Source organism: Ixodes scapularis, unplaced genomic scaffold (assembly GCF_016920785.2).
Source record: "Ixodes scapularis isolate PalLabHiFi unplaced genomic scaffold, ASM1692078v2 PGA_scaffold1__304_contigs__length_218370807, whole genome shotgun sequence".
NCBI classification, from domain to species: Eukaryota; Metazoa; Arthropoda; class Arachnida; order Ixodida; family Ixodidae; genus Ixodes; species Ixodes scapularis.
Window position 1 is genome coordinate 3,767,718 of NW_024609846.1, and position 12,210 is coordinate 3,779,927.

Below are 12,210 nucleotides of genomic sequence, written 5' to 3' on the forward strand. Positions count from 1 at the left end.
AACACTAGCACGGGGAAGCAGAAAGCAAGAGGTGGTAGCTTTGTGGGGTAGGTGGTTCTCAGTTTCTCGGTTTTCTAATCTTGCGTGTCCTTAATGGTCGCTGCCCGAATCGTCTTCTCAGGTAGTCCTTCGTCGCCTTATCTGTAGCCTTCGTCTCGACGTTGTGAGTCAAGTTGTTCGCACACGCCGGTGGCCGTTCTCGCAATATACTAGACACGGACAGCTAGGCACGTTTGCTCTCACGGGAGCGTCGTCGTCGCCAAGGAACGAGCATTTGCCAGCCTTGTCAGTGAATGAGAGTCTCAAGGAGACAATGTCTGCTGATGACTTGGACTGTAACCCGTTCTACAGATTGTTGCAGGTGCGTATCTGTCGACTAGCTTCGCAGCCTTCCTTCACTCTGCACGAATTGGGTTGTTGACAGCCGCACTGAGTCACCCGAGCTTCTGGAGTCAACAGCATGATGCTCGGCCTCTAGCACACGCTCGCTGCCTTTCCTCGTGCTTTGTCTGCACGCTCCACACATAAGACGCCGAACTAGTCTGGAGGCGGGGCAACTGATAAACCTCCCTGCCGGTCTCATCATCCTTTAAACAATGGAAACAACCTATCAGCAATTATATATAGAATTATCCACAAATTATGGACTTACAAGAAGGGGGAGGGTCGTACACATTCGCTTCTATTTACTTTATTTGCGAATTTTTTTGTTTAATGTGCGAAGAGAAAAAAAAAAGGCATTGCCAGTTATGTTATTAATTTCGGTCTGTACAGACTATGATGAACCAGTGCCAAATGTGCCCAGCGCGCATACACGATTGGCTCTCACTTTTGCCCCCAACCCTCCTACAGCGCTTACAAGAACAACACAGAGTATGCATGTAGTAAAACGAAGAATGGGCTGAAAACATTTTAGGTAGCTACAGAACGGGTTTTGAAAGAGATAGTAGATTGGATGATAACTTATTCATCATCACTCAATGTATAGAGGTGGCACAGATGAGAAGAAAAAATAATTGTTATGGGTAGCATTTCTAGACATTAAGGGAGTGTGCGAGAATGTGAGTCAGGAAAAACTCTGGGTACAGCTCAGCGAGTAGGATTTAGATGTACATTTGATTCGGCTTTTTCAACCGGTATACACAAATAATAAGGTTCTTATAACTTGGGAAGCAGAAATAAAAAAAGGGCGCGGGCAGGGCTGTCCTCTATTGCCTCTGCTTTTTATAATATACCTGAGTAGAATAGACGAGAAATTGGAAGAGTGCAAGTTGATGTGTCATGTATGGAGAGAGAGAAAAAAGTAAATCAAGTTATACCAGGAATGTTCTATGCAGACAACATTGTACTGTTAGCAGATAGCCATGATAGGCTACACGAGCTAATTAAGATGTGTGGAGGGGAAGGAGACTCTCTGGGCCTGAAATTCAGTAGCGACAAGTCAGGAATAATGGTTTATAACAATGAGAGGGGGGACCCACTGAAAATTCAACATGTTTTAATAGAACACATAGAGAAGTAAAGATAACTTGGGGGTATGGGTGAATTAGGGGAAACAGTACTTAGAAGAACCGGAAGAAAATATCCTTAAGAAAAGAAAAAGGGATGCAAAAATTATGAAGCATGGTGTACTATGGAATTACAATATATATGAAGTTGTTAGAGGAATATAGAAAGGAGTCCTAGTGCCAGGGTTGTTTTTCGGCAATGCGGTATTATGCATGAAATGAGGAGCGTGGGTAGACTGACACTGGGGGCGCATGGGAATACATCAAATGAAGGAGTGTAGGGAGACATGGGCTGGGCATCTTTCAAGGCCAGAGAGCTGACCAGCAAGTTGAAATTTGAACAAAGGCTAGACACAATTGAAGATACGCGATGGACGAGAAAGGTATATAAGCATCTATACATGAAAAGTCTGAACACTAAATGGTCAAACCGAAAACTGAAAATTTGCAGCAGGGATTTCTTACATCTAGTGCATAGGGCTTGCTCCCGCCCTCCCGTAGGGAGCGACGGATCTAGCTGGGGCCCTGGGATTTGCAGATGAGAATGTATGATAAGTGCATTTTAATAACGAAGAGGAGATTATAAGTCTGGTGAGAAGTATCTAGGGAGAATTGAATGACGTACAACTAACACAACTGGGGATGGGCAAGACAGTGAAAAATTGGGACTCCCTCCCGCACAGCTCCAGCCCAAAGTCTCAACCCTGTCTCCCAGTAGGCCCGGTGCTGGGGTGACGCCGAAAAGGTCTGACCAGAGGAAAATTGGCGACTCCCTCGCCGGGGGGAAGAGGCAGGGGGTGATGTTCTTAGTTTGTTTGTCCAATAATCCAAAGGTCAGCCTGGTGATGTCCTACACTGCCTGATGATAGTTACAAAATTGCAGAGGGGAAGCAAATGGCCTTAGAAGGGAGGAGCCGTACTATTGGTATTTAGTTATTTTATCTGTAGCCCAGAATATACAAGCAAAGAAAAACTTGGTGGGGCATAATTTTTCTTATATTACCCACAATGGTGAAAAGAGAAATTCACAGACTATTAAAGAAGACTTTTTAATTGAAAATAAACTTTATCAAGGAACACATATGTGATTAATTTACAGATGTTGACAGGACGTCCTTAGCAGGGCCAGAACGCTGTTGATGCTTACAACTTGCAATGTTGTAACGGTATTCATAATGTGACTGAGTTGAATTTCAGATAATGGAGAAACAGCACGATGAGACAACGGACGAAGAACATTAACTGATAGGACGTGGCACCGTGTCCTGTCAGCTCCTGTTCTCCGTTTGTTGTCTTTTGACACTTTTTTTCTATTATGTTGTTGTACTAACTCACCCAACTTTCTATCCTTTTAAGCTGAATTTCACACTGATATTATTTTATGATGGGCAGTATGGTTCTCCTTATGGGATTATAAATTCGCCAAGATCCTCAAATCTTATCTTGATGCAAAGCATATTAGAGAAATTGAGGGTTCCCTCTTAGTCATGAGCAGAGTGCACTGCAGGTAAAAAATAATGACCACCTTTTTATTTGAGGCAGTTAGGCTATTACACCGTGTCAGTACACATTCTTGAGTTCCAGACTCTTGCAGGTCACATATTCATTCTCAAAGACTGACATTTATCAGCACATTCTGTCACATATGTTTTTGCATATATGAGCACCACCAGGACATCAGATAACAACGATAATTCATGGGTATGCAGAGAAGCAAACTCTGCAGCTGGTAATTAAGTTATGCATACCTAATTTTCCTTTTGATGATTGCCTGCTCAGAGCTTATTTCTGGTTATTCACTAATTTATATAGAAAAGAAAACCTGCTACAGTACTGTAGTGCTCCATAAGTTCAAACTGCACTGTAATGTCTGCCCATTTCCTTGCCATTTTCATAAATAAAATAACAATAATTAATTATCCACTAAAAAAACCCTTGACATCTTGCATTTTTTAAAAGTGAAATCCTACTGCATGTTGCTTTTCTTTTAAATGTTTAGTGGAATCTGTTTCTGACTGAGTCTTGATATAGCTAAGATATGGTTTTAAGCTTGTTGGTCAGCTGAGGTCATTAATTGACAACAAAGTAATGAAAAAAAAAATTCTGACTTGGTTTTTTTCAGACAACTTACAGATCCAAATTCGACGAGGCACAAGAAAACTGTTGGCTGGTGTGTGTCCCACATGCAGACTCTTTGAAAGGCATAAAAATCACAAGCAAATTTGTTGGTATGTCAACTTTGTTTTACTGCTTTAATTAAGTGGCTATGTGAGATTGGAGTATGCGTATTACATGTAGCCATTTTATGCGATTCTATGACGACCCGTGCAGCGTAGGAGAGAATTGCATACTTACACGTGCCTGCCAAGTGTAGTCATACCTTTCCCAACTAGCACACTAATCTTGCATGTTTTGTTGTCGTACTAGATACTCATATCCTGAGACCATCTCCATTTTTTAAAAGGTGAGCACTCCAATAATGTGTGCATGGTTTCAGTGCCCCATGCATATTGGTAGGTTGGAATGGTCCCAATTTGTTGCTCTGATGAGTAAATGTTCCACACATTCTCATTTTGCAGTCAGTACACATGTGGTGGTTACGATCTCAAAAAAAGTTTGGAATTTGATGGAAGTCACATCAGAGCGGTGTCAGGTGAGTTGTGAATTCATGCAAATTTTGGTTTCAAGATACTAGATATGCCAAGAGCACTGTCATAGCTAGATTTGTATTTATCATTTGCATAAAAATGAGGAGCTCATAACATCTGTGTCTTTAGTGTTTTGTTGCTCGCTGCTCTGGTATGTGCTAAAGTGACAGCTGCATATTATATTTGTTCCTAATGTATCAAATGCATTCTAATGAAGCTAGACACTTAAGAAATTTGTCCTCCGTACAACGGCCAGCCATTCATTGGTTAGCATGTCACCGGTGTCGCCAACCAATAGCACACATCAATGTGCTTTCGAGGTATAGCTGTGCCATATATTCTGCTCTGATACTATGTCATCAGCTCTTACCATGGTGCAGAAGAGAATGCAGGATGCTTTTTCGAACTTCGCACAAAAAAGGCTCGGGTAGCGAAACGTTAATGCCTAGAAAGGATCTTCACAGTGAACCGCAGCCAAGGCCCGGGTTGCGGAATGCTAGTAGGATTAAAGAGTTAAACAAATTGCACACAATTCAAAAGTACTTCTATAATCCAGTAACATTGTGAGTCTCGACAGAAACATAGAAAATCTGCTGAACGATGGCATTTCATTCATTATCAAACTTTGTTTGAAAGTAACTGACAATCCTTTTTAAATTCTATGGGCTGCCTTTTATTAAAATTGTCGGCCAAAAGATTGGGTGCTTGACAACGTAAAATTAAGCGTGTGAGCATGCTGTAACAGCAGGTGACAAAAGTGGGGCACGGCAAATTTTGTCAATTAGATAATGAATTGGTAGGATCAGCTCACACGAGACTTGCACCTCATGGGAAGAAATGTGCTGCCATTATACATACATTATACTTGGAGGCGAAAAATTCCTAAAACTTCATTCTTTTGAAAAATGTGAAGTTCGCCTCTACAGCTGTTGCTGTCCTGAATCTACCAGGTTTATAATTTTGTGGAAAAATATTTGAGCTATAAATCGACTTATAACCTCTATGCAGGCTGAATGTGCATTGAAGTCGACTCTGAAACACTGTTTTTACAAAACACAATTTTTGGACTTTTTGAAAATTTGCAGCAGGGATTTCTTACATCTAGGACAGATAGAAATATAACTTTTCCTAAAACATGCAGTTAAATGTCTGAAGCATACAATGTTGAGAGCATATTTTTTAATATAGGTCTAAGAAATATCTTAAATTCATCTCTTTATAATACTTGTTAGCCACACATTGTGCTCTAAACTTCTATGTGTGATAAAATCACTAATAATGGGTTGATCTTAAAAGTGCTTCCAACATTTTATTCTTTACACTCTGCAGTATCTAGCCATATGTTAAAGAGGATATTATGTTGAGTAGTTTTTTCCCTGTGTTCCTCCAAACAAAGGAAGGTGAGTTTTAATTATGTCGTGGACAATTCTACTGACTGAGAAAATGACCAGATATTGGAAATCAGCACAAAAAGTTTAATAAGCTTGTGCAGTTTCATTGGGTTTGGTCGTAAAATAATAACAAATCTCTAAGACCAGTGTTCCCCGTTAAGTTTGATTGCGGCTGTACAGGGTGGTTACAGTAATCTTTGTTAATGGCGGTGCATTAGCAACTGTTGTGTTTGTGGATTGATGGCCTCACGGACCTCTTTGGTGTTTAGGCTTTCCCACAGAGGTTGAAGCAAAGGTCATAGGAGAGGAACTCAGTTATAACAAGGTAACTGATTGGAGAGTCATTCTAATTTACTTATATAGTGTGTTGTTGCAAATACCATTTATTCTTTTTTTCAGGACTTCAAGCCCTACAGGTTGCTCACAATAAGCAGGCCCTTGGAAGGTGATCGACCAGGATCTCCTCAGGTCGGCAACTTTGTTTCTGTTAGTAAAAGGCTTTAGATCAGATTACTAAAAATATGGTATGGCAGTTTTGGGGTATCTGGCTTCATCTTTTGCAAGGATGAGTTCAAGTTTAGTGTCTGTCTTTTGTCGTAGGTGAAGAACGAGCCCCTGGCTTCAGTTGATGCTGAGACATGTCTGTCATGCAAAGAGTAAGAGTTCTTGCCCTTCGTGTACAATACTAAGCACCTATTGTGTGGTGGTGTGATTTACTACGTATTCACCACAATCCATGAAGTAAACTGCAACTTGTCGCACTCTTTTACAAAATTGATCAGTTCATGTTTACATACAATCGGTAGACTCTGGCACTGAATTGGGTGGGACAGTTTTAAATTTAGTGAAAAGTATTATTTTAGTTACTTATAGGAAGGTGGCGAGTGCAAAGTGATGCCCACTACGCTATGTCCGCCTCACGAGCAGGGCAAGAGCTTGTGTAGCTACTTCTATGCTTGTTTTGTTTTCGTTGTCTGCTACTTTCATAGGCAACTATCATGGCGTTTGTTGGATAGGTTTGAGACTACATGACACGCTGTTACTTGTTCACATTCATGGTGGCTGCGACGGTACAGTGCACGGACAATCATACGACGTTGAGCACTAGCGTTTGCCATTCTAGTTTTTCCTCAAAACCATGCTAGTAGGCAGTTTTGATAGTAGTTAAAAGTTTTGGTTACCTCTGTTGTACTCTGTGCAAATTAATTACCTTCGTTCTATTTAAAAAGGCACTGACACATCAAAATCATATTTTTTTTTTTTATTATCCGAAACGATTGAAAACAATGCCGGGACATTACCCTCAAAATTTGAAATTTGGGAATTCAGTATTTGTGAAGTAAAAAAACAATTTCCAAATTCAAAATTCCTGCGCGATCCGCGCCGGTGCATTGAAGTCAAATATTGCAGAGTCATGAGAGTCCACTTTCTTTCACGACTCCTTGCTGTTGCCATGGCGACCCAAAGCGAGGAGGAAAGGAGCGAGCGCTGGCGGACCGGTTTTGAGCGGTGTCGCCTGTTTTCCGTGGAAGGATACAAGTCCAGGAGACGGCACCACAACGAACCCCCGATTTTTGGTATTTCAAAAAGAAGGGCCGTAGTGCGTTCGCAATTGCGTTAAAAAACATGTTTTAGGATTGCCGTTATTAAATGTTATAGAGATGTCGCCTACAAAGCTTCTAAATTTCATGATTCTTGACATCACGAATCAAAAGAAGCGAGGAGGCGAGGAGCGGGAGAATCGCACAGCAAAAATAAAAAGGCGCGCGCGCGTGCAACAAAATTTTTTTCGCAATGCGTTTTTTTTTTTGCGTGTCTATAACTGCAACTTGCATCGTTTTAGACAATAAAAAAAAATACGACCTTTGGGGTGTCAGTGCCCCTTTAATAGCTGTAGAGCGCAAGAATTTAATTACTGTGGTACCTTAGAAATATATGTTTCTGACATTTGTATAATACATATGTTTCTGTGGTGTCTCGTGCTATAGTTCTTGTACATGAAACTGAGTTTGTCAGTGAGGTTCTTGGGAAATTTTTAAAAGCTGGCTTCTTTCTTCTTGTAGGTGCCTGACGTTTCTCCAAAGCTTTTCCCAGTATGCACCGGTACTCAAAAAGCTGGACAAGAAGCTAGAAGACTTCTGCGTCAACTACATGATATTGCCCGAATATCTTCATGATACGGCTCAGAAGCTTAATGACATTGTGTCATGGGCTGGCCAGGTCAGTCTTCAGATGCCTATCCACTGGGCCTATGGTTCCCGGATCGACGGGCAATTCGAGGGATTGGGATCATCGTGTAGTGGCGCCTGTTTTCATTCCATCCTATTTTCATATCCGAAAGTTAAAAATATCTTTTGTGCAACCTGGTTTCACTGCATGAAAGCTAGTTGAACGTCCGAAAGTCTGCCGAGGTGGTTTGTTGTGGATTAATGTGCAATATTGAGCAAGCTCCCACCCAAGAATCGAGATAATCGCGAAAAAATGAAGATGGATGCTTGCTAGGTTTGAGAGCAGAAAAGCGGAGGGATAGGGAAGGGAGGGCCCTTGCTTGGTTCGATGGAAAGGTATAAATAAGTGGTATAGAGGCCACAGAACCGCCAATCTTTAAAGCACCCACGTCGGTCGTGTTAAGCCTGCGCTTTTGTGTCAAGTTTCACCACTTTGCACCGGTTTGCACTCATAAAGCTTCACCACTTTGCACCACTCGGAGAAACAGCTGATGTGGAGAAGCATATTGCTTAACTCAATGGGCTCAGAAGTCTGCTGGGCCCACTGAGCTTGATATGTCCTTTGCTTATGTTTCAAGAGTAGGCGGTGGGCACTTATGTGTAAACAATGCTCAGAAGTTAAAAAAATGGTAGTAATTCTACAGAAAATACAAATTGTGGTACATGGCTTGTGAACTTATTGAAAGCTAAATACCTTGTGGCCCTTTTTGAATGTGCTTGTAAATAGGAGTCAACATTTGTTTTTTTTCAAGATTCTAGTGGAAGACCGTTTTATCATGTAGGGTACCTCAGGAAAACTGCATTTATAGTAGGCAGTTGCACAGAATTGATTACTGCAATGAGATGCCATCTTGTCAGCAATCTTTGAGAAATTTTGAGGAATTGTACAAGAAGGAAAATATAGCTTAGAGGAAATGTTTGTAGACAAGAAAATTTGGCTCAGATATGCAGGCTTGTGTTTTTCTTTACTACTTTTAGGCTATCGCAAGACTTCAGTCACCACCATTCGGGAGTCAAGATGCTACGCTGCAAAAAATTATGTTGGCCTTAGAAAGGTTTGTTACCCAAGACCATTCAAATGTTTTTAATTGAAACTGCGCTTGTTGCCAATTCTCAAGACCGACGCACATAGTAGAGCACAAAGCAGACACAGTGTTTCCATTTTGTCCCGTCCTCATCTTGAGGTGTTGGCAATGCATCTTTGCGAACTTGGTAATTGGCAGCATTTTTATAACCTCTGCAGCATGCAAACGTTACGCTTGGCGTCATATGTGCGCTGCAACACTTTTTTTCAGGTAAACACTTTCAAGGTCTCGTTTTTCATATGGCTGCTTTTGCAGATTGCGACAGTTGGCTGCATTCATGCTCCGTAAGAAGTAAATGCCTATGACAGCTTGGTCGCCTTTTTACTCGTACAGCATGTTTGAGTAAATGCTTTAGATTGCCCAGACTGTTTTCTACACCACCTGCAGTCTGACTTCAAAGGTCTGTCTGTCCCCTTCCCTGGCTGCAGCTACACCCTGGGCGTTGTTCAAAAGCGGGTGTTTGGAGCCGTGAAGCAGTTCTGCCTGGAGGAGGACTCTGCCCTGGAGTGCAAGCTAAAACAGCTTCACCGGGCAGGCTTCAGCCCGGACCAGCTCGGGGTCAGGGATGCCTTCTGCTGTCCCGTGCCGAGAGCGGTATGTAGGCCTCTTTTCAACCCCTCGACTCTCCATTGCACTTCGAATTGGTAGACCGGTGATTGTGGCTGACGACACGCGGATTCACTTTCGGTATTTATCTATGGATGGCGAGCAAATTTGCCTGTTCCTCCTACAGTGGGTAAACAGTGACAAAAACCATGCCAGGCTGGGATTTGAGGGCTGCTCTGAACAGGGGCTGGCGGCTGTGGTGCTGCGGCAGTGTTGTATGCTTGTTGTAACAATGGCTGTCCTTTCTTTTATTTTCTGGTGCTGTCTGTCTCTTTACGGACGAGGACTTGGAATTGGAGAAAGGGAAGGGGAAATACCTCGAAGGATACACGTCCTGGCTGACTAACAACTACTCGAGGCTCCACAACAAGCAAAGGACTTGCAGTCAAAGTGTTGTTTACCCTCTAAAGAGAATGTCATCTGTGAGGGCAGAGCTTGATGGCACACATGATCAATGCCTCTCACTTATTGTGCCTCCCTCTCATTTGCAGAGATGTGGTTTGGTCGGGTCACCATATTGAAAAGGGTTGGCATATTTGCTGATGTGGGCGTATAATAGGCTAATATTAATTAAAAATGTTAGCTCGCTTTGTAGGATCAAAGGAAAAGTAAAAGCGGGAATGCCTTTGTTTACATGATAAGTAAAATGAACTTTTTTTAGACTCACCTGGTACAATAAACTAGCAAATGATGATCCACCAAATAGCTGGCGTTTGAAATACCCATATGAAAAGGAATGACCTTTTTTCTCATCGAAAATGTTGCATTACACTCCTCTGCTCCGTATAATGTTGAGGTGTGTTTGGTCAGGCCTCTTTAGGAGTGTGGTTTGACGGGGAAATTGCTTGTTCAAGGTTGTGGAGCTGGCATCTCTGGACTCCAAGTTGACCCCACTGGAGAAGCTCTGGTGTTTGAAGACAACATTGGTAAGTTAGGGTGACCAACCTGAGAGCGGGGTACCAAATTTACCCATTTCATGAATTCTAAGGGACTGATGCTCTCCATTTATGTAATGCAGCAGTCACATCCAATTTTTTACCATTGGATGGTGGTTACAGGCTGATTTGTGTTAGTCGGAAATTTGGGTGCTGGTAATACACAAAGCGTGATCTTTGTCCTAGGCATTGCCAAGTGTGACTCTCGCAACTTCCTCGGTTGAGCTCTTGGGTCTACTGGAAGTTCTGATTGGTATAGTAGGTTCAAAACTGTGGTCAATTGCTGAAAAGAAAGTACTTCAGCAATACTGCAATTAGGGATAGCTGGGTCGTCGCTTTTTATTTTGAAGCTCTCGGAGCAGCTAAGTTCGCTAGAAATTTCTCGATACATATTTCGGGGGACTGCAATAGAAAATTGTACGATCCTAAAAAGCATAACCACCGATATTGTCCCGACCGTTTATAACTAGGGTTCCATGTTTTAGGAGTTTATTTCTCATGAAATTCAAAGGGTGTCTTTCAGAGTTTATTTTTCGCTGGGGATTTGGGGTTTATTGGAGTTTGTCTGTTAGATTCCCAATTCTTTCAAATTCTGAGTTTATTTTACTGCATAAAATTTTAAAATTCGAAAACAAAATAAACAAGGTTCGGGTACCATGACACATTGTCCGAAGGAACCTCCACATGCTGAAAAGCAAACCTCTTTTTGTCAGTAGTTCCAAAATTCAAAAGAAACAGAAGTGGACTCTCCTCAGGACCACTGTCGTTGTGCTCTTATAAAGTTTAGTTGTAAAACTTCGTCTTTTTTGCTGTTTATTTGTCGCTGTGGACCTCAAAATTCGTTTTTCAGATAAATCCGAATTGACGGAAAATTTACTGGCAAGTGTTTTTCAGATTTTTTCAGATTTATCCGAAAACATGGAACCCTATTTATAACTAACTCAGTTATAACAAAAAAGCAGCTATAGAGAAGCGGTCATGATCTCGCATTGTTGCTTTCACTTTTCAGTGTATTTGTGTCTGTTTTTAGCGAAGGAAATTAGCGGCTCCTATGGATATAGCAAAGAGAAATTTTCCGATAATATAAAAAAATAATGTAATTCGGGAAGTTTATTGAGTCGTGGACCGCTACACTTTGCTGCCGTGGTCGAGCGGCCGCACAGAACGAGCCGCAGACGTGCTGCAAAGGCTGAGGCTCTGAATCGTTGTCTGCTCCCCGCTCCTCATCTTGGGAGCAGTTTTTCCGCATCTCGCATTTCCGCATCGGCGTGCTGAGGGGGGCATTCGGAATGCTAGCAACAACATACCTATGACGTACCGGCGGAGACGACGGAAAGAACCTAGATTTGAGAGAGGGAGCAACTCCAATTTGAAGCTGGATGCCTCCTGGGCAGATGGGCTCAAATGCACCTGCATTTGGTCATCTCGTGGCCAGCGTGGCAAGGATACTGGGCGGACAGACAGTCACGTTTGCGGACGGTGAATGCTTTTGACTCCTAGCAGGCTGCGGCTCATTTTGCAAACGCGGCCCACAAACCTCGTGACCCCGATCGAGCGGTTGCCCCCTTCTTAAATCTAGGCTCTCTATACAGACAAAACACGAACTTGAGCACAAACCCGGTGCCATGCGCGCTTTGTCTACTTCGTATTTCGTGTCGGCGTCGCTGGTCAGTGTGGTCGCTCTCTGCGTGAAAGTCTTGCTTCTAACAAGCACCGATTCGGCGACTCATCGCCACTCAACGATGGCGAGTCTCGGCACCGCTGGCACCTTGACGGGGAAGGCAAAGACCTTGAAACAAAAGTGTGCCG

The 12,210-nt window shown here is 42.4% G+C and overlaps 1 protein-coding gene across 1 annotated transcript in view; it reads left to right on the plus strand.

The window, feature by feature from the left end:
• The window catches only part of LOC8032138 (ankyrin repeat domain-containing protein 27), a 25,918-nt gene continuing 13,708 nt past the window's right edge, over window positions 1–12,210 (plus strand). The window contains exons 1-11 of the mRNA XM_029973281.3: window positions 1–361; window positions 3,631–3,736; window positions 3,936–3,972; window positions 4,088–4,161; window positions 5,817–5,872; window positions 5,947–6,015; window positions 6,148–6,203; window positions 7,611–7,767; window positions 8,754–8,830; window positions 9,289–9,454; window positions 10,321–10,392. Of these exons, the coding sequence (XP_029829141.2) occupies window positions 314–361; window positions 3,631–3,736; window positions 3,936–3,972; window positions 4,088–4,161; window positions 5,817–5,872; window positions 5,947–6,015; window positions 6,148–6,203; window positions 7,611–7,767; window positions 8,754–8,830; window positions 9,289–9,454; window positions 10,321–10,392 (918 nt within the window). The 5' untranslated portion in view covers window positions 1–313. The remainder of the gene's footprint in view (window positions 362–3,630; window positions 3,737–3,935; window positions 3,973–4,087; window positions 4,162–5,816; window positions 5,873–5,946; window positions 6,016–6,147; window positions 6,204–7,610; window positions 7,768–8,753; window positions 8,831–9,288; window positions 9,455–10,320; window positions 10,393–12,210) is intronic.